The sequence below is a fragment of the Pezoporus occidentalis genome, unplaced genomic scaffold (genome assembly GCF_034315485.1).
Source record: "Pezoporus occidentalis ecotype Australia unplaced genomic scaffold, CSIRO_AGI_Poc_V1 ctg16, whole genome shotgun sequence".
Classification (NCBI taxonomy): domain Eukaryota; kingdom Metazoa; phylum Chordata; class Aves; order Psittaciformes; family Psittacidae; genus Pezoporus; species Pezoporus occidentalis.
In genome coordinates, this window is record NW_026913425.1 from 5,036,595 (window position 1) to 5,063,359 (window position 26,765).

At 39.4% G+C, this 26,765-nt stretch overlaps 1 protein-coding gene across 1 annotated transcript in view; it reads left to right on the forward strand.

The window, feature by feature from the left end:
* The window catches only part of ANKRD31 (ankyrin repeat domain 31), a 66,042-nt gene extending 43,050 nt beyond the window's left edge, over window positions 1-22,992 (forward strand). The window contains exons 21-27 of the mRNA XM_062612397.1: window positions 3,490-3,586; window positions 5,977-7,033; window positions 9,335-9,475; window positions 10,058-10,154; window positions 13,433-13,623; window position 14,000; window positions 22,380-22,992. Of these exons, the coding sequence (XP_062468381.1) occupies window positions 3,490-3,586; window positions 5,977-7,033; window positions 9,335-9,475; window positions 10,058-10,154; window positions 13,433-13,623; window position 14,000; window positions 22,380-22,531 (1,736 nt within the window). The 3' untranslated portion in view covers window positions 22,532-22,992. The remainder of the gene's footprint in view (window positions 1-3,489; window positions 3,587-5,976; window positions 7,034-9,334; window positions 9,476-10,057; window positions 10,155-13,432; window positions 13,624-13,999; window positions 14,001-22,379) is intronic.
* Window positions 22,993-26,765: the final 3,773 nt, after the last annotated feature.

Sequence of the window (26,765 nt, forward strand, 5' to 3'; positions counted from 1 at the left end):
CAAGTCTCAGAAGGCAGATGCAGGGACTGTGAGAATGAAGATCTTGGGCCCACTGTAGGAGAGGATCTGGTTTGAGAGCACCTTAAGAACCTGAACATGTGTAAGTCCCTGGGACCTGATGAAATCTACCCGCAGGTCCTGAAGGAGCTGGCAAATGAAGTTGCTAAGCCACTGTCCATAGAATCATAGAATAGTTAGGGTTGGAAAGGACCTTAAGATCATCTCGTTCCAACTTCCCTGCCATGGGCAGGGACACCTCACACTAAACCATGTCACCCAAGGCTCTGTCCAACCTGGCTTTGAACACCACCAGGGATGGAGCATTCACAACTTCCTTGGGCAACCCATTCCAGTGCCTCACCACCCTCACAGTAAAGAACTTCTTCCTTATATCCAATGTAAACTTCCCCTGTTTAAGTTTTAACCAGTTACCCCTTGTCCTATCACTACAGTTAAGAGTCTCTCCCCAGCATCCTTATAGGCCCCCTTCAGATAACTGGAAGGCTGCTATGAGGTCTTCACAAAGCCTTCTCTTCTCCAGGCTGAACAGCCCCAACCTTCTCAGCCTGTCTTCATACAGGAGGTGCTCCAGTCCCCTGATCATCCTCGTGGCCCTCCTCTGGACTTGTTCCAACAGTTCCATGTCCTTTTTATGTTGAGGACACCAGAACTGCACACAATACTCCAAGTGAGGTCTCACAAGAGCAGAGTAGAGGGGCAGGATCACCTCCTTTGACCTGCTGGTCACGCTCCTTTTGTTGCAGCCCAGGATACAGTGGACTGCAAGCACACACTGCAGCTGGCTCATTATTTAAGTTTCTCATCAACCAACACCCCTAAATACTTGTCTGCAGGGCCCCTTAGTGAAGCCATGTGGGCTGTCACCAACCACCTTGTCGGGAAATTCACCTGACTGCCATGATTTTTCAAATATGATGATTGGCAGTCAGGTGAAGTTGCTGATGACTGGAAGAAGGGAAATATAACCCCCATATTCAGGAAGGGGAAAATATACAACCCAGGGAACTACAGACCAGTCAGTCTCACCTCTGTGCCTGGCAAAATTGTGGAGCAGATTCTCCTGGAAAGCATCCTAAGGTGCATTAAAGACAACAAGGTGGTTGGTGACAGCCAGCATGGCTTCAGTAAGGGGAAATCCTGCCAGACCAATTTGGTGACCTTCTATGATGGGGATACAGAACTGGTGGACAGGGACAGAGCAGTTTACATCACCTGCCTGGAATTGCGCAGTGTTCAACACTGTCCCACACGACATCCTTGTCTCTAAATTGGAGAGACATAAATTTGATAGGTGGACCACTTGGTGGATAAAGAACTGGCTGGATGGCTGCATGCAAAGAGTTGTGGTCAATGGCTCAGTGTCCAGTTGGAGACCAGTAACGAGTGATGACTCTCAGAGATCAATGTGGGGATCAGTCTCGTTCAGTATCTTTGTCGGTGACATGGACAGTGGGATTGAGTGCACCCTCAGCAAGTTTGATGACACCAAGCTGTGTGGTTCGGTTGATACGCTGGAGGGAAGGGATTCCATCCAGAAGGACCTTGACATGCTTGTAAGGTGGGCTAATGCCAGCCTCATGAAGTTTAACCATGCCAAGTGCAAGGTCCTACACCTGGGTCAGAGCAATCCCAGGCTCAGCTACAGGTTGGACAGAGAAGAGATTCAGAGCAGCCCTGCGGAGAAGGACTTGGGGCTATTGGTCTATGAGAAACTTAACATGAGCCAGCTGCAGTATGTGCTTGCAGGCCAGAAGGCCAACTGTATCCTAGGCTGCATCAAAAGGAGCGTGACCAGCAGGTCAAAGGAAGTGATCCTGCCCCTCTACTCTGCTCTTGTGAGACCTCACTTGGAGTATTGTGTACAGGTCTATGTACTCAATGTAAAAAGGACATGGAACTGTTGGAACAAGTCCAGAGGAGGGCCATGAGGGGACTGGAGCACCTCCCATATGAAGACAGGCTGAGAAGGTTGGGGCTGTTCATCCTGGAGAAGAGAAGGCTTTGTGAAGACCTCATAGCAGCCTTCCAGTTATCTGAAGGGGGCCTATAAGGGTGCTGGGGAGAGACTCTTAACTGTAGTGATAGGACAAGGGGTAACTGGTTAAAACTTAAACAGGGGAAGTTTACATTGGATATAAGGAAGAAGTTCTTTACTGTGAGGGTGGTGAGGCACTGGAATGGGTTGCCCAAGGAAGTTGTGAATGCTCCATCCCTGGTGGTGCTCAAGGCCAGGTTGGACAGAGCTTTGAGTGACCTGGTTTAGTGGGATGTGTCCCTGACCATGGTAGGGGGGTTGGAACTAGATGATCTTAAGGTCCTTTCCAACCCAAACCATTCTATATCCCTATGATTGTCTTAGGCTATCAAATCTCAGTTCAGATTAATCTCAAGAGTTTACTAAGTGACAGTGACTTTCTTGGAGATCTCGATGCTGGTGCTGCATAGCAGTTTAAGTCTATTGTGTCTGTGCTGTGACTGTTCAAGTGGCAAAGCTTGCTGCAGGAATACCTTTGACCAAAGCTGCCCTTGCTATCCAGGCAGGGCTGTTTACGCATGCCTAGCAACTCATGCCCATGGAACAGGTTTCCTTACTCACAGAAAGGAAGGGGGTTTTAAATTTATTTTCCTGAATATAGGGTGGAGCTTTCAAACTGTACTTAAACTAGTTAATTTTAAAAATAAATGCAGACTTAATGCTGATTTATGGCTTCCAACTGAAATTTGTGTTTATGAACTGTTAATTAAAATTGATGTGTTTTCTTGAAAATTGTGGTTTAGATGATACAATAGATAAGCCTATAGGCAGAGATCAGTGCAATTTCACAAATAAGCAAAACAGAACTATCAAACTTCTCCTGTTAGGGGAGTAAGAGAAATTAGCATGATGACTGTTACCACTACTGACAAAGGCATCTCTTAAACTAAATTATAGTTATTACTTGTGAAGAAGCACAAGACTGAACAAGAACATAGAAGTACATTGACAAACTTAGAATGTAGAATAAAATACTGAAGGTATTTGCATGCGGTAAAACCTATTGTAAATAGTAGATTAAAATTCCCTATTAAGCTGCCTTAATAAGAGTGATATTTTTATACTTTTGTAATTTACTAAGTAAATAAATACTTGTACATACTATGAAACAAGTCTGGGGAAACATTTTATAAATGACATTTTTAATCCTGTAATTTCCCATTTTTCATTATTATGGAAAGCTTGTTTTTCCTGGTTTAGAGTTTCAGGAATTAGATTAAATGTCTAGCATGTTATCCCAGTGGCATTCACTGGTCATGACTTCTGAACTCTCTCTCCCATATGTTACATGGCTAAGAGACAGGGCATATGAAGAAGAATCTATAATTGCTTCTGTCATTTTAGAAAAATATAGCTACATTAAAAATGTTATTAATGTAATTATTTTCCACCTCTTATTGTCATAATTTTGATTGTATCAAATTGTTGGACAGATACATATATCCAAAGGCTGTCTCAGTTGCAAGATACTTTGAATGAAATGCTTGCAAAACAGAAAGCAGAAAGGGATACACTTGCTAAAAAATACAGGTAATTAAAATAAAAGGACTGTATTTAAAGGAAGCTATTCTTAACAGCAGTAGTGATAGAAATTGTTAGAAGGTGAGCATACAGTAGAATGCAAGTAAAACTATGTGGTTCTCATTCACATTTTGTGGAAGCATGATGTGTATTGGCTTCTCTTATCCCCATTAAGAGTTTACATCAAGAAAGAGCTCATGTATACTAATCAGTGGCTGTCCATACAATGAAAACTGAAATTAGGTAGTGAACATAAAAAAGGTGTGGAAAATTCCTAAGCAGAAATGAGGAAATGGAAGTACTGAGCAATTGGAGTACATTTGTAACATCATGGAGGAAAGCCGTAGCACTACTTGTAGCATCCCTGCCTCCGGTTTTGTTTCTTTAGCACCCTTACATTGGGAGTGATCAACCAAGAGCCCCCAAGAGCCGTGTAAAGCAATGGCTTAAAGTGTGCTTGCAGATGTTCCTTTTCTGTAAGGACACCTCAAATGTGAGCTGGGCATGCTCACCTCAGTGTGAGCATGGACTGTGAATTTTCAGGTTCCTGCTGCCAGCTCTCACAAAGCCTCTTTATACTTCCTTCTAAGAGAGACTGCCTAAATGCTGGTCATGTGGTGAGTGCTCAGCTAACAATGTAGCATTGTATTCAGTGGATGCTTTGAAGCCCTCTGAGGAGCATGTCTGCATGTTGTTTGTGCAAGCAGTATTCATTTGGTCATGTAAAAGCAACAGTTCACAGCTTTCAGGTAGTTACATGACAAAACATATAGGCTGGTTGAGCAAAGACTCTGAAATGTTTCAGTCACAGACCATTTTACCAACTATAAAATGTAAGATACATAGGTTATACAGATAATAAAAAAAAAAGAGAGGATTTTATGTGAAGAGAAGTTAGGGTTCCACATCATCCTTGTGAACAAACCAGTGACTAAATTAAGAAACAAGAATAGTAAAACTAATGCCTACACAAACTTACCAGCCTTCTGATATTGAAAGTGAAACCGTTCCAGAGCAAAATGATAAATATTTCTTGGTATTGCAGGTACCTTGCAGCTAATGCAACATCTATTTAACAGCAATGAGGTACATGCCAAATTACATTAAATTTCCTTTTCATTATATCTTGAACATTTTCTTAACTAATTAGCATATAAGCTTTTGTCACACAATACATAAATGTACAGAAAATCAGGAGCCATCATAACATTTTCCATCTTTCTGTTGTTCAGTTAGTTAGCCTGCTAACACTTTTCCATTTCTGTTCATTCATTTGAAGATATTAAGTTGTATCTCTCACCTAAGAAAAATGGGGAAAAAAGCATCCTATTTGTCAGTGGCTGTTAAGTTACTTTGCCTTTATCATTTTAGTCACACTATCTTTGCCTTTTCAGTAGCAGGTTCTTCTGTATCTGTATAGGAATAAAGCAACAATAATTTCCTGAAGAAACAATGCTAGAAAACTGTGGAGCCTAACTGGCCTGTTTAGGAGTCCATAGTTGTCAAGGCTTATGCGTATCAGTGATAAACTATATGCTGATATGTTGATCATATCACAGATTCTAAACACATGTGATAGTAAGCAATATCACAACATAGACACCAATACTGTCACACTATGGTTTGGGTGTCCTTGTTCTGCACTGATTAGTCTTGCTGTACCTCTCTCTCACTAGGATGGTGTTACTTGCATGGCACTTCTGCTGTGAGTGAAGTTAAAATCAAACCATGCTGCTATCCCTTTTCCCACACCATGTGGTACTCCTCTGTCGTCCCAGCGTGGTGCCAGAGTGGTGATGCAATCACTTATCTCAGGGGAAGTTAGGAGGAAAGAGTATTATACTGTTCTGGTGGCTGTTATGCCAAAGGAAGTGAGGAAAATAAAGAATTCCCTTCCAGCAGGAAAGGGGGGAGGTCCTGTGGTGAAGGAGTCTCAGAGGCAGATGAGCTGAGGTAGAGAGCAGGATCATGGGGTGTTACAGTTGCGGCTTCATAAAATGTTTTGTTGTGTACCACATAAAAACTTTGTGGTAGTGTCATCCTTCAGTAGCTCATCCTGAGTTCATTTTAAAAGGCTCGAAATGAGAGCTGCAAAGGCATTGAATTCAATGAACTGTTGTGATTTGTAGTAGTAAAAGAGCAGCCCGTGTGAACAGACAATTTTGATTCTGTGTATGAAGGGTGGTATAGAAGGACAAGGCTATCACTGAACTTCTGATGCTTTGCATCCTACTTCTAGGCAGGATTCTGCAGTTTGTTGGGCCTGGGATTGGAACTGTAAACTTCATGCATGATAAAGAGATTGTTCAAATTTCAGGTGTTGGCAGAATCCTCTGAAACATATTCCTGTTCTTAATGGATTACATGTGTTAAGCTGTTTCTGTTTTCCATTTCTACAGGGCTTCAGTAGAATCTTTTAAAAAAGGAGCACTGAGGAAACAATTAGTTAACCTTGCTTCTAGGCAAAAGAGTCTGTTGACTGTTGCCCAAAACCAGGAAAAATTAGTCCAGAAAATACAAAATTACAGAAAAACAAAGAAAGTGTTCAGTGCACCATGTTCAGAGAAGCAGATCTCAAACTCAGTTATTTCCTGTGGAAATGATGAAAGACAAAGTTTAACTGCTGATGAAATTGTGTGTCCTGATGTAGTTACATTTAGCATGGGGCTTGGTGCCAGCATGCCTGATGGAAACAGAGTAGAAGCCCATCTCCCTTTAGAATATAGATTTCCAGCTGAGGACTGCAGCCAACATCCACACATCTGCTTGAATGAGACAGGAGCAAATAAAGAAGCAATTAGAAGCAAAGAGGCTTTTGATCATGCTTTGGCATATGAAAGCAGAGTAAGAGAATATCCCTTCGACAACAAGTCAAAACTGACAAATGCTCTAGAAGTGGTGACATTGCCTTCAGAACCTACTGTTTCCACTGCTAAATCAAAGTACTTACAGCAGACAGACATTGATTGTGTGGCAATTGCAGAACAAGGAAACAAGTCTTTAAATCCCACTTCAGTGACAAAGGTATTCAATATTGTAGAACCCCGAAGCACTGTTGTCAATAACAATGTCTGTCAGCCAGGCAGTGACTGCCAGCAGGTTCTTACAGTTGAGGGTCTACAGAGATACAAAAATGAGAAAGAAGCTTTCCAGCAGCAGCAACAGCGAATAATTTTGTCAAAATCTACAAAGAACTTCCCTAATACTTTGCAGCAAATGATCTTCCAGAGTGCTGAGAACTCGTTTAATGCCAACTTGGTACTTTCAAATCATACCTCAAATACAGATTATCCAGTAAATCTCAGTGAGAAAGCTTCCCAGAGCTATAGTAATCAAGAATGTGAACAAATCCAAGTGAGGTGTAGACGAAGAAATAAGAAGAAGCTTCAGCTGATAGATCTACTTGAATTGGGAAAGATTAAGCCAGGAGAAAATGTTTTAGAATTCAAACTGCAGGTAATTACTGAGATATAATAATGTTAATATAATAATGTTAATATTAGCATATAATGAAAAAAACCACAATAACAAACAAAGCAAAACACTGAAATGGGGAAAGAGCAGTTCTCATGTTTTAGTCTGCATCTTCAGCACTTAGTATTGAAAATTTTTACTCATTGGTTACATATAACTTGTTATGAGTTTGGAAGGGAAATGCTATGAATGGCATCTTCTGTTAGCCTATAATTTTAACACCCAGAATATTGCATATGTAGAGTTTATTTCTTAACTTTGCCTTACCAGCTTCTTAACGTTTCCTGTTGCTAAAACCAGAGTGGAATCATTGGTTGGTCTACATTGTGTAATACGTGATTTTCATATTGGAAGTAGCAGGAACATTAAGGTTTTTATGACTTAATGCGATTCTTGGAAGCAACTGTCAAGTCCCTCAAATAAAGAAATGTTACATCAAGGATTTCATAGCGCTGCGTTAGACACAAATATATGCAAAATTCCTTACATGCCAGCTGGTTCCATAGTTTACAGTCTGGTATAAAGCATATGTAAAAAAACCCCACAACCAAAAAAATACCTCTTTTTCTTTTGCTACAAAAGTACATCCCTGTGCCTGCAAATACAGAGAAGATTTGTGAGGCAGCTGCCAAGGGACTGGCTTAGTATTGAGCAAATGATAGAATTATTTACTGAATTCCCAGCTGTGAGCTTGTTAATTTCCAGGGCAACATATTGATTAAAATATGAAGGGGTCTTTTCAGCCAAAGCACCAGGTGTAGTTAATGTGGAAAAGACTCTGTTTTCTGCACCTATAATCTGCTCAGGAATGCTTTTCTGCTGAGAGTGGCCATTTCTTGTGGTCTTGTGTTTTGTAATACAAGGCAGCTGAGTAAGTCACAAGCTTCTACATTGGGCTGTGTCATAGGTATATACACATGCTTCTTTTCTTTAAAGGACATGTAATATTCCTCTGAACCTCAAGATGATTAAGTGAAAGGATGAAGAATTCAGTATGTGTACTGTGATTTATCAAGGCTGTTACCTGTGATACTGCCATGATGCATGTGGATCTTAAAGAATTACAACCCTATATTGAAATGTTGATGTTTTGGAGTATGGAGAAGTCAACAATTTTTACAAGAATGAAAATGACCCTCATTTATGTCTTGGAAAACAGTGCTATAAGATAGAAGTTTAGAAGCCAGTGTCTGTTGTGTTGCAAAGAGATGACCAGTAAAGTTTCCTTCTTTATCATTGTAGAGATGTACTAAATAACAGCATAGAGCTGGTACACAGTCCTTACTTAAGGTTAGCTTTTGGCAGGCATAATGCAGTTTTTGAATGTTTCACCTAAACTGTGAAACAATGAACTGGATTGAGTGTTCATCAAAATAGTGTTTGGAGTGTTCATCAGACATCTTAATTTAGATTCTTATAGACACTCCAAGCCAGTGGATATCGTAGGAGGCCAGTTCAGTGTTTACTAGTGGATCATTTCCTCTTACTCTGATTGTTTAACCTTAGGCAGGTTAAGCAACCTTACTACGTTGTAGCTTAGTTTATCAACAACTAATTTTTTGCATTTAGCTGTGTTAGCTTAACTGAGACCAGTTAGGTTAACATAATATAATATCATATAATATAATATCATATCATATAATAATCATAATATACTGAACTATAAATAGTATAAGCCATGCTTGTATGTTTGCAGAGTTGGGCTGTGTTAGCACTATCAAAGAGGCGACAACAATAAATACATATTATACTTTATTTTGCATAAGATAAGGCTATCAGGTTCCTCCTAAAACATGTAATTGTTGTCCCTTGACATAAGTTTATATGCAAATATATTTCATTTTTGAATCATTGCTGGAATTTCACTGTGACATGTTCCACAAGTGTAAGGAAGATTGCATTTGTGTAACAGTTTCTGGTTGCACAGAATTGCCTCTTGTCAATTCCTGGGTTCACTGTTGCAAATTAATTTATTCACAGCCATATTATCTCTAAGAGGATCTAAGATGCAAATACAGTTCTGATAAAGACAAGTAGGGAGATTTGTCCTCCAGCAGTGGTATTAGTGTGGCTAAAACATCTTATTCTGGTGAAATAAATCACGTTATTTTACATTTACAGTTTTTGATAGTGGCTTTTTTTTTTCTTTGTTTTTCAGAGAGAAACAGAATTAGCTATTTTCAGCTATATTATTCTTCAGTATTTTTTTTCATGTTTTAAGGATATTAATTCAGATTTGTTAATTTATAAATTGAAAACTACTTCCTGACTTTCATTTTTTAGGAATTTAGTCATAAAGCTGCGCTCTTAAACAATGGCAAGATCAGAACCAGTAAGGGACAAGTAATGCAGAATCCAGTTCATTGGGTTAAAGACCTACTAGGAAATGATATTTATGTGACATGGAAGTATGCATGGAATAAGGTAGGCCTGACTTTACTCCAAAAATAGCAATACATCACTAATCTGGATCTCTCAAAAGAGGGTACAAGCCTCAATTTTAAAACCTTTTTACTCTTAATGAATAAGCAGCAAAGAAAAAGCTACATAGCTGTAACTGTACAGTGATGAACTAACACAAGCGCTGAGAGAATGTGGAATGCCCACTCTGTAAGCTATCAGTGCTTTGAAAGAGGAGTTTTAAAGATGATTAAGAGGCTGACAGAAAAAGCTAAAAGGTAGTTAGAATGGAAAGGACCAAATTTACAGAAAAAGCTAAAAGGTAGTTAGAATGGAAAGGACCAAATTTACAGAAATGTCAGTGTGTCAGGGACAAATGTTGCAAAAATACTGGTGGAGTGTAAGAAGGCTTTGCAGATGCGTTGTATTATGCTTTTTTTCATTCAGAATTCAAATTAGCAGAATTTCTGCTTGACCTTGACAGACACAGATTAAACTGTTAAGTGCATAAACTCAGTTTTATAAGAAAAGTGGAATTTTTACACCTATCAGACGAAAATGCACTAGTTAAAATCACCAGGCATCCATTTAGGTATATTTTTACAGGTTACATATCTTGGGACACAGTTGTCAAAATTTCTTGATGAAGGAGTATCAGTTTCTGAAGACGCAGAATTACCCTCACAAGAAAGAATGCCTTTGGGTATGTACCACTTAAAATCTACTATTCACCATGACAGAAGCATCAGAAAGTGATTTCTAAAGAGCTTAAATTCAAAAATTCCTCAGTTGCCTCCTGATTTTTTTTTTTTTCCTGAGCTATGTGCTTATCACAGATCTTGGGTTTGAAATATAGATAATGCCAGAACTTACACATGGTTTCTAAAGAAGAATGTTTCTTTTCTTCCATAAATTGGTTGTGTGAAGAAAATAAATACTAATGACTCAGTTGCTATGTAAATAATATTTAGGTAGCAATTTACATTATAAATATTTTATGTATGCTGAAGTTTTAATAAGCTAATTTAATACTTCTTTTATTGTGTTGAAAACTCATATACACTAGTATAAGTTTTAATTATATGTACATCTTAAAATCATATTAAATATTCTTTGTTGGTGGAGATCCTGGTATGCCCAAGCAACATGAATAACTAGGGGGATTATTCTCCAAAAACAAACAGCCATAAGAAGCAGAGTGCATTGATATGACAAAATTATGTTGAACATTTTCTTTAGAATGGCCCAGCAGACTTTAGAACTTCAGCCTAATTTTGATATGTCATGTGTTTCCAGGGAAACTCGAGTCCCTTTGACTGCTTGTTGCGTTTCAAAGCTGAAAAGTTTTTGGGCTTTTGTGGTTGGTTCCTTTAACTGTTGGGACACTGCACCTCACTCACATGAACTGGAATACCAGGCTTGATTTGTTGTTATCATACTAGAAATAAATTAAAATAAATTGAAATATTAAAAAATAATAATTTAAAATAACTGATTTGGTATTCAAAGTACCATGTTCGACTGGAATTTGCTTCAGGCTAAGAGCATCCAGATGATGAGTTTACCTTGGCCTGCTTCATAACCTAAGTTTATACCAGTTGTAAGTGACTTAAAATGTATTTAGTCTTTTAACTGCTTAATAGGTTTTTGAGTACTCCACTAGTTCTTGAAAATTATTCCTATAGTGGAAAATTTACGATAAATACTGTAACTTCGAAAACAGAGAAATTCATTTATTCAAAAAATACTCTTGACAGACAAAAATCAGCCTGAATATCAGTAAGTTGGTGGGGTTTTTTTCCTGTTTTTCACAGTCCAGTGTAATCTGGGAAAGGTAGTTAAAGAAGTTGGTTTTTTTTTGTCAGACGTAATTTAAGATCACAGTAATGCCTAACCATTAGCCCTAGGTGAGAAAATGAGGGAGAGAAAGCCAAAGTTTCTCTTTTCTCAGTTTCAGTTCTGTTCCAGGTACTGTGTGGACAGATAAATCAAACAGTGCCTTAAGTCATTCCAGAAGAAGATTAACCTGCGCTGTTGTATTGTGAGAACAGTTACAGGAATCAGGTAGCTCCCAGATGGCTTCCAGGCCCTGTTCAGGAGTTAGATTGTTCCAGGGGCAGTTCCCAACAGGCACTTTGCCTATAGGCATTCTGCTTGAAAGCACAGGAAAATTTGCTGGTGTGGATGTGAGCTATTCTGTTCCACTTGCCTGGGGACATTCTGAGGCACTCTTTTATCTCTATAATGTACTTAAAATGTGTGTGTATTTTATTCATCCTCCTTTTGTGGAAAATCAATTTTTATTTTTATTTTTTACTGTGTTGTTGAATTGAAATTTTTCTATGTATCCCAGAATATCATTTAAAAAGAAGACTGGGGCCTGATAATTTGAGCATTTTTGGAGGAGAATGCTATTATTTTAAATACCCTATTATTTTAAATACCCCTTTCACACATTCTTTCCAGTTTCCCATATCTTAGCTTAGTGTTCATTGAGCTGCTGTATGAAGAGGTAAGAAAATGATACAGGCAGTGGCTGTGTCCAGTGATCTTTTTCAAAAAAGAAGCGGCTACCACTGAACTTTGTATAGAGCCCAGTTTAGGAAGCATGTTTTAAGAACCTTGACCAAATCAAGGTCCCTAGGCAAAAACAGGTTAAGGAATTGCTCTTCTGTGGCTGCCAGCATAAGAAGTGTCCTAGTCCTAGCTTTTCAGCTTGGTTGAGATTAAGGTGCTTCAAGGTTAGTGTAGCAGCAGATTTTTAGATACCTGAGGAACGTTAACACAAAAAACTTGAAGAGCACATTAAGTAAAGTAGTCCCAGACAAATGCAGGTATGTAACTGAAGCTTTAAAGATTGCAGTTTTGGAATTAGTCACCTAAATCCTAACTAAATTTCACTTTATGCCCCATGTTTGAGTCTGAGCCTTTAGTCTCTTCTAGGATCACACTAGCAGAAAGCAGGAATTACTGCATTCAAGCCCGAGAGAGAACTAAACATTAAGAAAGTAAACATACTTTTAGACTATCTGTATATAGAAAAGAAGAAGAAACAGTGATTATGTGGCTTGGAATTTATTCCTCTGTGCTTTCTGGTACATGTAATGATGACGTAATGTTTGCTAAAAAGGACCAAGAATAACAAGCCATGTTAATACGCGGATGTCAGCTGAAAAACAGTTGTAAGTTGCAGAGCAGATATTGGCATTAGATATTTCATATTGAAATTCCAGCAAAGTCACTTGAACTAAAACCACATCCAGTTGTTAGAAAAAGTGTAATCTGTACATTCGTTTTGCACATTGCTATTTCAGGAAGATGGTCTTTGGGAAACAGCATAACTAGTGCAATCCTTGTGCTCTGGCAGTCTCTTGCTGCCTTTAGTAATTGTTAGCCACCTGTAAAGATTAGAACAACTCTTGCTCACCTTTATTTCATGGAAGACCCCAAAGTTACGTGGAATAAAGAGTGTTTTCAAGGGAATCCAGATGATTTCTTAATGGCTGAACTACGGGGCCTGTTTCAGAAGGTTTATGTTAATGTTTTTTCAGGTATCAGATAAAGTGCGTAGCTGAACTCAATAAGATTGCATGAAAGCAAGTACGAATAGTTTTGCTGTGATCGTATGTGTTATTATATGTTTCTGTTTTCCTTGAGACAAGCAGCGAAACACATATATTTAGTAGGCTACTTTTCAAGTTCATTTTTTGTGGCATCTAATGTAATTTTATCAATGATGACATATATTTTAAAAAAAGAGAGAAGCAGTCATCTTATAGCAGCTATGGCTGGACTGGTAAAGGAACAGAAGTCTGCCTTTACATGTGTTAGGTGGCATAAAGCTAAGCGAAAACTTAAGTATTTACCTTTAAGAAAAATAAAACCCCAAACTCCTCTCTGTATTAAGCCATGAAACCATCAGCGTTAAACAGTACTGTTTGTTCTTAGAACAAATTTGTCTTGATCTTCTTATGCTCTCAGGAAAGAATTTTATCACGAAGGATCCCAGCAACCACAACCAGCACCATCAGGGTCCTGGTACTGTCTCCATTGCTCAGCCTCTTGGGACTTTTGACCTAAGCAATATGCAGCCAAAACCCCCATCTTTACCACAAGCAGAAGTTGCGCAAACATGCACTGAAAGAGAAGCAGCTGTTACCAGGGAATTTAAGGCTGTTTTTATCTGCCTAAAAATCCTAATGGTGGGTGCAAGGGCTATGTGAGAGATACAGAAGGAAAAAGAAAGTAGGTGGTGTGGAATTGATTTGTGTGTGGGAGAGAAAGAGAGCTGGGGAGAAATTACAACTCTGCTCATGGGTCATCTGAATTACATTTTTCAGAGCTTAATATGTTCAACTCTCCTGTGTCCAAACGAGAAACATTTTGTTGTTTTGATGTAGTCAACAAAATGACTGCATATTATTTTAAATACTTGGTTAAATATCTCCACAAAATAATAGCATAGACAAATGCCTTCTGGATTTAGATGGAGAAATATGATACAAAAGCATTGATGAATAATATCATGTAATCTAATTTAAAGGGAAGAGTGAAACCATTCCTGAAGATGCTGTGATCTTTTTGGAGTTGACTGAGCTTGTAACTTTGTGGTTTCAGTGTTACATTTTTATGTTGATTGCACGTTAAACCCTATCTGTAATATTTGTACAATGTGAACCATACTTACTGCACTACGACCCAGGATTTTTGCCTATACCACCTTCAATTACATCGCAGAGGGATGATCTGTTTGACCACTTTGCAAAATCAGAGGAGTCAGCTCAAACCCCCACTGTGCCCAGTGTTGGGTAACACTCTACACTGAAGTGGCTAACAAGTGCTGAGTTGGATCTGCTGTGGGAGACAGTAATGGTGTCAGCCATTGCAAACTGGAAGTGTAGCCACGCTATAAGGCAACTCTTTATGCTTCTATATGTCTATCCCTGCAGCTACAGTACAAAGGATTAAGTAAACTTAAGTAAACTCTGAATCTGTGAATCCTCTGCAAAAAAATGCTTTGTTATGCCACTTTTGGTTGGTTTTTTTGTGGTTGGTTGTTTTGTTTGGATTTTTTTTTTTTGTTCTTTTTTTTATATAATAGAAGCAAGTAGACTTAGTGTCTTAAATGCCAGGGCAGAATATTTGGAGGGAGGTGGTATTCGGAGTTACAAAAAATAGATCGTATAGTAGATGATGTTCAAATCTATGTATCAACCCAGATTTAAATGAATTGGAAAGATTAAAACTCATAGGAATTGTGTTTCTCTGCTGAAGAGATGAACAGCCACATTCATGTTTTCTAAAATAGTTACTAGGTTTAGTTCTGCTTACCAAGATAACAGTTTTGTAGACATATGGCCCTTGCTATCATAAGCCTGTATAGCAAATCCATTTTGTAGCAAAGGTAACCACTGACAGTGGGGATTATGCAAAATTAGAGATTCATAATAAGACAAAAATTAGTACATTGGAAACACACACAAATGTTTTTCCATATATACATTTTCGTTTATACTATTACAATTACCCTGTTAATTGAAGGAAGGAAGAGCTAAACATGCTGTCTAACCTTTAAAAACCACCAGTCCAGTTTCTACATCTCTGTCTTACAGATCCTAAACCTTTCTCATTCAGTTCTGAGGAGAAGCTTTTCAGGTTTCACAGTCTGACCAAAAATATTTTTGAAAGCAAACTATGAAAAGCAAACTCCTACTTAAGAAGGGAATTCCTGTTAAAGTAAGTGCCTCAGGGTGATTATTTCATTGAGTGTCCTTAATGAAGTGAAGAAAGTGAAATCTTCTAAATGAAGCTTTGGAAATGCTATGAGAAGCCCCATAGCCCATAAATGGGTTTGCTGTATTTGTTTGCCTTCTACAATTGTTTCCAAAGAACCAGTCAGATACACAATGGCATTGCTGCTTTACTTCACGCTAAATAAATTCTGACTATAAAACTCAGGTATATAAATTGGCTTTTAACTACTTTACTTTCTGGCCTTCACTAGTCCTGAAAATGTTACAAGAGTAATTAAATTTCAGCTTTCTTGCCAACCAGTCTTCTCATCTTGCGCACCAGTACAAAGTTGTGATGCTGAAACTTCTGACTTGGCAGGAGAATATTTAAATCCAAGTGAATTGCTTCAGTAGAATGAAACCAAGCTATTCAGTATTTCAATACCTCCTAGATAGGTGTAAAATTGGGCCACTAGTAAGCATCACGTGTGTGTATTTGCAAGAATCTGCCATTAGACTTCGAACTGTAAACTCCTCAGAAGAGGGATCTCATGTGTATCTTTGAACTGGATGAAGATATTACTTTGGTACTAGTCCAAGCAACAAACCTAACCCATTGTAGTATATTTTTCCTGCAATATGTATAAAACTCCCTGTAATTGCAACGCAAAGAAATATTACCTGTTCTTGAAAACTTGCAATATATTTTGTGATATGTATAGTACTTCAGTTCAGAGCCCCAGATTCTGCTCAGCCTCAGACATTATGTAAGAAACTACTTTCACTAGAAATCTTTACTATTCTTACTTTCATGTTGGAAAATATGATTAATGTAGTTTAGAGATTGAAAAGCAAGATTCAAACTAAGAACACCAAGGTTAATATTATTTTCTTTTTCTCTAACAAAATGGGATGCCTTAAAAGAGCTTGATTCTGTATATCTGATTTTTTTTCTTTTTTTTGAGAATTATATCATCACCATCAATAATGGTGGTAATAATACGGAAGAGGAGAATTACTTGGACATGTTAAAAAAAAAAACAAAACATCATACAAGCCACACAAACCCCCAACAAACCAAACCAAGCAAACAACAAACCAACAACAAAGAGCACAAAACCAAAACACTGGCATCTAATAATGTTTTCCCTGTTACCTTTAGCAGAATACTCATCAGCTACAAAATGCCCCCATTTATGTGACTGTAGAAGACGGAGATGACCTGCATTTTCCTTGTATTTTCACTTTGGAAGCAAAGTGAGATTGTAGGCAAAGACTTCAATCCATAATCTTTCTCCTTCTCTGAGGTATCTCAAATTGCAGCAGCTGTTATACTGTTTTCCCACCTTCATGTCTTGCAGACAAAATATTTGTAAGTATCTTCCAGGACTTCAAAGTTCCAGGCATTACCTTTAGGTACTTACATACTTTAAAAAGCAACACATAGTTTGTCAGCAGAATTTATGAAGATGTATTTTCCAGTAACTCTGAATGCCATAACTGAAGTATAGGCTTCCTCTATCTGCACACTTTTCCTTTCCAAAATCTTTCACCTACTCTTATTTGACTGTCAGCAAGGTATGAGGTAGAATGATGCATGACTGATTCAGAGTTCAGCTATGTTGCCAGTAACAGCCACATAAAATTCACTTTTTAGGAGGCAAAAAAGTTTAAAAAAAAGAAAAAAAGAGCAGCTCTCGAGGACTACATGCCATGGAAGCCAGTTCTAAGAATTTCATTTCAGTTTCTTATCTATCAGTCAGGTTTCTGTGAAACTGGGGAACTACTTGAAAAATGACAGTGTGACTGTACTGAACCGCAGACTAATGTAGGTTAGGTGGGGCCCTTGAAGGTCTTTAGTCCAACCTCTGTTTGGAAGTAGACTAACTTCCAAGTTCGATAAGGTTGCTTAAGTGCCTTCTCCAGTCAAGATCTGAATATCTTCAAGGGTGGACATTCCTTAACATGTCCATACAAGGTATACGTGTGCTTAAGCATGATCATGGTGATTTTTTTTCCCACATACCTAGTTGGAATCTTACTTGTTAAAACTTGTAACCATTGCTTCTTTTTGTTGCACACAGAAACCATGTTTCCTGAAGAAGCCTGGCTAAAAGTAAACCAACTCCTAGTCAAGAACCTTAAACACTGGCTTTCTGGCCTTTTTACTTTGTGGAGCAAGTTGTAAAAGAAACATTTTTATAACTGACCTATCTTCCTAACTCATCAGCTGCACTATAACATTTTTTATCTGCTTTGCTGTTCCCATGGAGACCAAGAGAAGACTAAGACAAACAGAACTGTTGTAGATAATCTTCCTAGAATACATCTATCTTTTCTTATCTGACTTACGAAAGCAATAAAAGAAAGGCAGTGTGATGAGCAGCAAGCTTCAGAGGCAGTGGCTTCAGCTACTGCTTCAGTTGAAACAGAGAAGAGAGACTTTTTTGACACCACACACTGGTAATGTCATGTCAAATGAAAGCATTTAAGAGGCTACCTGATGATCTTCCTTGGTGAGCATTCAGATTATGTTACACATCTTTGGGGGATTTTTTTCAGGAGTGACTTACAGCAAAGTTGGGACAAGTCTTCTAAACAAAACAATTCTGTCTTTAATTCAACACATGATAACAGTCTATGAGAAAGCTCTAGAAGTTTTTACTGTACATAAAACCCACTGAATGAGTCACAGCTCCTGTAGATTTTATCAGTGCATGAAAAACATGAGCTATTGTTTTTTCTATCAAATAGCTGTTCTGACCTGAGCTGAAACTTAATTTAGACTTTGTCTTCTGTTTCTTCCAGTCTGCATGCCAGTGTGCTATAAACTGCAAAAAATTTAAACTGTTCTGGTTTTAATTACTCCAGGTTGGCCCTGGAATTGCTTTTTATCCACTATCTTGGCACATTAAGTTCACGTTTTATAAAATGGTTAGAAATAATTTCAGAGACCCAGGCATTTTACTTCCAAAGATTATACAAGTGTATCAAGTATACAATAATAACTCAAAATAATAAGTTATATGTATGGTGTGAATGTGCACCCTGCTAGTCATACCAAGAAATAATCTCCTATGAATCATTTTAAAGCAATCTTAGTGCCTTTTAATAAAGGCTACTAGTGTATGCATTTGTTGTTGTTGAATTCCAACTCTGTATTTGATATTTAAATAGAGTGACTGACTTCATTGAGAAACTGAAAGGCCTCTCAAAAAGCTGTATAAAAATACTTGTGTGAGAAAAATGGAATAAGCTAGTATGGGGCTTTTTAAAAGTACTTATAATATTTTATTTCTGTATAAATTCAGTGTTGAATGTAGATTCTTTTGTGGGAGGATGTATACATTTCCTGATTGGTATTTTACATATACGTCAATCATACCTCTCTCACCTTCTAAGGAAAAATGATGTTACAGCTATACTGAAGAAGGTAGGAGTCACTGAGATTTAAATTGTTCTCATGTTTGCTGATAGAATACTGCAACATTGATGGATTTCTGTAAGAGATTGGAAGTTTTGAGTTCCCCACATTGCTAAATAAAAAACTTAACTACATCTTAATACACTGATTCAAGGACCCTGAAGAATAATAGTTCAGAACGTATTCTATTATGTAACGTATTTATTACTGTCTAACAGGCATATACCAAATGTATCTAGGAGAAGAGACAAGACAGTTACTGTATAAAATTATGATGTAGCTGTACGTTTTAATGGGGAATAATATATTGTATTTATATCACTTATGTAGGCAACGCTTGCAAGAAAGCTATAAAGCATTATTAATATTGTTAGTTTTTCAGACATTTAGAATCAAAGATTTCCTAACCCTGTCTCTCAGAAAAGTATAAGATTTTCAGATCTGTGTTGTGGGAACAATACTTTCTGATACATGAAACATAAAATAATCAGAGATTTCAGCATAAACCTTGAAAGTGATGCTTTAGAATAAAATGCATAAATTCTTAATCTTTAATCATACCCACAAGTCCTTTTTCCATGCAGATACAGAGTTTAACAAGAAAGGCCATTGTTATTAAATACTTTCAAAGAATGAGTCTACATACCTAATCTTTTTTTCTGCTTTATGACATCGGTTTTGCCAGTCTCACTGAAGGACAGCAGAATGAACTTCTGAGGAATACTATTCTTCCTCCACTATATACATGTTACTTTTTCAAATCTAGAATGTTATCTAGAAGAACAGAATAGTGAATTGTAGAAATTTGAATTAAGTTCCACATTATTGCTATGCAAGCTCTAGTTGCAGGCAAATGATCAACTAAGCCTACAGATCTTTCATGGTGACTTGTGTCTGATATGTGAAGGAATGAACTGTATGCTAAGGTACTATCAGAAGGTGCTCTAAATCCTTCTGGCACTATTACAGCTGTGCTATGAAGTATCTGGTCATTATAGTCCATTAGGTAGCTTCCAAACTCAAATGATTTATTTATTTAGTAAGATGTTATAAATAACCTTTGATTTTTTTCAGGGGGTCATAACTACCAGTGCAAAAAATATGCATCATGCATAATTTAGGATCACTTGATAAATTAATTCTCAGGGGGAAAAAAGTGCTTTCAAAATCAGATAGAGGTGGACACAGATGATCACAAAGCAATTAGCCAAAATCCCTGCTGGCTTGTATTTTTTAGGGGATGGACACCTTAACTTCAGGTGTTTGACTGATATGATATGTGTGAGTATTAGAAAAAAGAGCACTCCATACTGGTTGGTTTTGTAAAGGCAGAGACCTTGTCCTCCAACATATTCCTCCAACAGGAGGAAAAAGAATAAAGATCTGTATCACATGAAGTGAATCAAAAACTGTGGAGAGACCCAGGGAACAATAAAGGCATTTTGGAGGGAGGAGGGGAGCAGGGAGAAATAAAAAACTAAAACAAGACAGGAAAGCATAGGACTTCGTCAGAACCTAGACTTACAGTGGCAGTCTGTCCACAGACATCTCTTTTTCCAAGGTACCAGGTCCTGATCAGCTGACAGAAAAGTTATTTTCAAAATTACCACCAGCATGGGCAGAACTCATGTGCTTCAATTCAGCAGCAGGTTCTTAACGAATGAGAGGATCCAAAAATATTCATGCGAGACACTGGCTGTCATTTACAAGACCTTACTTGGTTTGAATGGATAAGGACTATTGAGAGTCTGGATTGTGACTAATCTTTGTTTCTAAGTTCTTGAGAGGAGGGTGGATAATTTCCAAGAAACTTGAAAACTCTTAAGGTAGCTTTTTGTTCTAAATACTCCCTTGTATTTTACTCTAGATCAAATGCTGTTACCTTTAAGTGTGTCATTCTCTTTGCTTACTCATCTGTAGCCCACGTCTAGACTAGCTGCACTGAACCAGATCCATTTGAGTCAGAATAAAATCTCCTCTGACTTTGCTGATACTACTCTGACTTTGCTGATACAAACTGATACTGCAAATCAGTTCTTTCCCTCAGATACGATAATACTCTTGTTTCACAGAAATATTGAAACTGGATTAACTCATACCTGTAAATTGACTCAAATATGTTGCTTAAACTGCAAAAGCATTTAAATTCATTTTATACAAGTAAAATAGTTATAAAATGCTTAATTTCTGTGTAGTTCCAGCACTTTCTTGCTTGGAAAAACAAGGAGGAAAGCTATTTTTAAAAAGTGATCTTTAAAGGGCTATTTTAATGATCATAAAATGGTGACTCTGCACAGAAGTGTGAGTCTGGTGACTAACCTTAATGCAACTGGAGATTTTGGTCTGACATTTATAAAGTTTCACCACTAACAGGAATTCTTTGTAAATACAATTTTCAGGTTCTTAGCAGCCACAGAGACAAGGTCTTGTAAGACTGTAACAAAATGGAAACACAGTTTAGGATAGTTTCAAAACTATAATGCTAAAATAGATGCCAACAGAGACAGAAAAGCCTTGACAAGCATTGTGGAAAAAGTACTAAGGGGTGACATGTGTTTTTCCCAGATTTATGGGAAAAAAGCTCATTCAGTTATTGGTACTGATTGATACCTGATCTTGTAGTTCATGAAGATGGCAGAAAACTGAGAGCACCTAAGAAGACAGCAAGGGTAGGAAAGCAGAGAAAGACCCTTCCTGTGTGCTCCTTACCTTACTAAATTTACTTCTGTATCCAAGGCACTACAATGAGGCCTTTCTCCACTGCTTACAGTCTGGCATCTGAACACTGTTGTGTTTGAAAAAAAACACCCAAACAACAAACCAAAACTAACACAACAATCAGAACCTGTCCTTACTTTCATGACAGCCTTTCCTCTCTTGATAACATCTGCTACATCTACATTCTACCCTGACTGGCGGTTTCTGTGTTAGGCTGGTTATGGCAGCTCAGGAGCTCTGATATTTTGTGCAAGGGTACCAAGGGGAGAAAGTATGGATGAATGATGAAAGAAAAGCAAGTAACTGAAAACTACAGTCCAGTGTCTTTTGGAGTCGGTGCTGTTATGTCTAGTAAATGAGAAATTTTTCATTTGAGAAAATGAAGAAAAGTTTCAAATGAGAAAAGGAGAAAATGTCTAGTAAAATTTCTTCCTGCTGGATCTTTACAGTGGTCATTTTGTTACTGATTTTAACAATGAGAAGTAAAAGTTCAGCTTTTCCTGCACTGACACAAGGGCTTTAAGTTTGTGCATTGCAATAGTTGTTTCAGTCCAGCAGATATTTAAATATTGCAGATAACCATTGTTCAGTCCTGCAATTTCTTGCATACAGGTGTACACCTTCCTTTATATATAGTCTTTTGGAGACTGTACAAGTGCATTCCCTGTTAGAATGATTCCTTAATTTTGGGAAAGTAGACTAAACTTACCTGTTGTGGATATAATACGTGAAATTCAAGCAATGCTGAAGAACAACTGCATTTTCCTGATACATAGGTGAAAATGACCAAGATGGTTGAATTCTCATCCTGAGCACCATGTAGTATGGCCGCTATCTCACTGAAGTCTGAGTGCAAGTGAGAGATACTGATAAGATGGCCGGGGTCTTAACACTACAAGATTCCTAGGACACATTACAGATTCCATTGCAGATGGCTAATGCTTAAGTGGTTCTAACAAGATATGAACACCTTTCTAGATAATAGGGCCAGTGATTAATTGCTTTCCATTACTTTAATATACAGTCTGTAATCACTTGCATTCATTTTCAATAGGCTCTTCTGTCCAGTTCAACTCAGTGGAAAGTCTGGCACATTTTCTTCAATTCCATGACATAATAATGGTACCCAAAGAGGAATTTCTACCATGCACTGCAATGGAAAAGTACTGGAATTTCTACAAAGGATGTAAAGATTTTGGATTCTGAAGACTTCTTCAGTGCTAGCATTTTTTTTCTTCACTGTCAGTTGAAAGTAAACATTTGAGGTTTTAAAACTAAGTGCTTTGTTATTGTCATGTTGATAAATAATTTGACCAGCGCTTGGAATTAACTGAAAGGTTGTTTGGGTAAATGAGGAATAAGGGAGTACTTTGTAGCAGGTGAGGATAACTGTTAATGTTAAATTTTGTCCTGTAAGATTAAGAAATGGGGAAGTAGACGAGGACTGTTATGTAGTGGTGCTCATTGTGACTTATATTACAACTTGATATCTCTGTATGAAAATCCACTGATTTCAGCAGCTGCCTATGCTTGATGGGGCTGCACAGAACCAGATGGGTATCAGTACTGATAGTCACTTCCTACACCTAAACTTGGAATCCCTCTGCTTGAGAATGTGCTGTCAGAAATGTTTGCACCTGTTTGTGTAATAGCATAAGCTGTTAGGTTAGGTGAAAAATCAGGATGGACAGCTTTGAAAATCACCCCCAGCTTTGCTTTATGTGGTGTGGATGAATACAAATGTTTGAGAAGGGGGTGGGTGCTGAGAAAGGTTAAAAGAGGAGTCCTAGCCATTAGAAGTGCTCAGGGAAATTCCATTCATGTTCCAGCCAAGTCTTTCTGATAGAAAATGTGCTGGCATATGGCAGGAAATACAGTCAGCCTGTTTGCGAAACACGGTTCTTTCCATCTAACAATATCTTAGCCACTCACATGGATCTCTGGAGGATTTCTAGTTGCTTTAATTTTACAACGTTTGACTGCCTCAGTAGTGTATTTATAACACATCTGACAGTCATGAGAGATATCTGCATTCTTGCTCTTTCATTCTCTGAATTACAAGAAGAGATGAAATAATAGCGCCTGCTACTCTAGCAGGTGCTAATAGCACCTGCATACACTAACTAAAGTGTATGGGATGAGAAGTATCTCCTGTCACTACATAACCATCTGAGCTCACTAGCTGGAGTTTGAAGAGCTGTTCAGGGGAGATTTGATTAGTGCTTTAAACAGAAGGTGTTCTAGGTAAGGGAGAGGGGTCTGATGTGCAGAGAGCTAATACTGTGCCCTGGAATGCATAAGCAAACATAGCTTGATGGGCTGCAAGGATAAAGAAATGCAGGTTGCCTGGAAGTCAAAAAAGAAGTTAAAGACTACTGAGTGGCAGATATTTCATGAAGGTCACTTTGCGCACAGAGAAAATTGAGCAGTCTCACAGCTGCAGCAGCAAAACAAACCTAAAGGCATACTGGTTTGAAGGAAATGTTAATTCAAATTCCACTTCACTGAAAAGTGAAAGACTTTTGACTGTTAATTACTGAATTACTCTTTTGTTTGATGTGTTTTCTTTGTTACAAGATGTCTAATAAAATTAATGTATAAAAACTGGGAAGATTTGACATTAATGCTTGTAGTCCATTATATTAACGTGATCACATGACCTAAGGCAGCCCTAAAATACAGAGACAGTAAATCTGATTCAAGCTGGGCAAAGAGGTAAAAGTGCAAAGTGTTACAAGAAAACCACTGTCTCTTGCTGACGCTATATGTAAAAATAAGCTACCAGTTTGGGGTGCTTTTTTTCCCAATATTGTATATAAGCATGTTGAGAAAGGTGTTATTTTGACAGCATATGTTTTAATATGACTAACAAATGTAGAATTCTGCTTCCCAAGTCTTTTCACAGCTGAACTTTCTCTATTCTCCCTTCTGGAATCTTAATGTAAAGATCCATTAAGAGGTGGCTGAAAGTCTTGAATAGGGTGTTTTGTTTTCTCTGCTTAAATTTCTGCTAAGTGTACTTGTGCATAAAAATATAAGCTGTTATCACATGTCAAGGACAGGCAGCTGTTGGTGTTCCTAACTACAGCAGAGTGATAAAGCTTCTACTCACCACCGACAAACAGTAGCCCCTCCTGCTCCTTTGATTGTTCAGGTCTTTCATTTAGTAAAGCCCTTCTTCACTCCTAGGCCGTGAGTTAGCACATACTTTCTGTGGCGAAGGTTAAAGTAGAAAGGACATAAAATGCAAAGAATACAAAACTCCTGGCATTCTGGCTGCTATTTATGTTCAGATGGGGAGTAAGAGGAGAAAGAGGTGATGCAGTGAACAAAAGCCATGAATTCAGATTCATATTTGCATGGATTGATTGATTGATTTATTTATTGCTGAGATGGAGTTTAAAAAAATCGGTGGGAAGATTAATACCAGTGAGGAAGAATGCGAGGCAGAAAACAAAATAATGAGAGCAGGAAGGATGATAAGCAGCCGGGAGGCAGACAGTGCAACGCGCGATTCATAGGTTTTAAGGCCAGCAAGGTCCAGTGTGATAAGCTGACCTCCTGAATAACACAGGCCAGAGGTTATGAGAAGGTATAAGCAAGGGAGACACAGGGAAAAGAAATAAAGGCAAAGATACAGCTCCCTGGGGCTTTGATGGGGAAATGCAGCTGTGGGGTGGGAAAGGGCACACTGATGTGATACTAGAATCATGTTGCCATAAGAATTTGTATAAATTATTGGAGCAGTTGCAGTTGGCAAGTGTTTTGTCATTATGCACAGAGGCAAAGACTTGTTTTTCAAACCTTGATGTTAACTGGAGAAAACACATGTTTAAATTATCAAGAGAATGAACATTCACATACATCAGATTCAGGCTTTTCTTCTGGCCACCAGTAGTCAAGTAACCAGTTGATTTGGAATTCGAATGACTACATTTGCAGGCTATCAAGAAAAGAATGTGACTCGGGAAGGGAGCATAACCTTTCAAAGGTAGAACAGGATTCAAACACAAGTTTTCTATTATTTTTTTTTCTGGTGTTGGAAGGTGATGGTGTTGCTGAGGCTTTGACTGTCTCTCAGAGAAAGTTCTACCACTTACACCAGCATTATACAGCAGATTAACCTGCAGGTGAGTTGTCCAGCAGCAGTGTCCTGATTTCACTTGTGTTTCTGTGGAAGGAGCCGAGGCATACGGTTACATACAACTCGGTTACAGCGGCTTAAGCAATTAGCAGCCTTCAGCCGGAGCTGTCACAACAGTGCCCAGCTGCGAGGTCTGCGCTGCCGGAGCAGACATGCTTTCCGCTCTGGCGGCGTCTTCTAAATTGCCGACCGAACCGGTGCAGCAGGCGAGCGGTGCCTCGGAGAGCAGAGCCCAGCCTCTCAACCTGACCTTAAAACACCAGTCTTTGCCTGCAAGTCGCAGGGGGACCGCAGTATCCGAGTACGAGGGCAGGTCATTCGCTGTTGGCAGAGGTTCAAGGCGGTTGCCCCGCGCCCACCCGCCGCTCGCCCCGGCCCTTGGCACGTCTGTGCGTTCCGCGGGCTGCCGAGCAGAGGCCGCGGCCGCCCCGAGAGGAGGGCGAGGAGCTCCGCAGGAGCCCGGGCCGCGGGCGGGCCCTTCCCGGGAGGCAGAAGCCCATCCATTAGGGCCGCTCCGGCAGCCAGGCCGGCGGCACCGGGGCGCGTCCGAGCCCCGTCGCTTCCCCCGGCCGAGCGGGCTCCCTCCGCGCCACAGTGACGGCAAAGCCGCAGCGTGGACCTGCGCTCCCGCCTCCTTCTCCTCGCCTTGCCATCCCGGGACTTCTCCGAGCCCAGGTGCCGGCTCCGCTCCCGGGCACCTCGCTGCGGGTCCCCCTAGCTCCCCATCCTCCTCCTCCTGCCCGCCAGGTTGCGGGGCGGGCGGCGGCTCCTCCTTTTTCCTTCACGTCACAGTGTGCGGTATCGCACACATGTCCCTGCACACACATTGCACACATCGTACACCCACACTGTACACACACACCGGGCATCCACACTGTACACACACCCCGTACACCCACACTGTACACACACCCCGTACACCCACACTGTACACACACGTACGCACACGCGTTTCCAACCAGACGAGCGCTCCCGGAACGGCAGCTCCGCGCAGCCCCCTCACCGCTCCGCTCCGGTCCGTTCCGTTCCACCCCGCCCCGGTGAGTGCGGTGCCGACGGGGACGTCCCGGGACAGGGCGGTGGGAGCGCGGCCCCGCCGCAGAGCACGGCTGCAACTTTCCACTCGTAGCTGCGCGCTGGGGCCGCAGCAGCTCCCGCCTCCTCCCGGCGGCTCTGCCATAGGCGCAAACTTGGGGGCTCGGCAGCCGCGGCGGAGTTTGGAGGGGAGGAGATGAGAAGGAGGAGGAGGAAGGGGCGGTGGGTGTGCGGGGCGGCGCTGAGCGGGGCCGGGCCGGG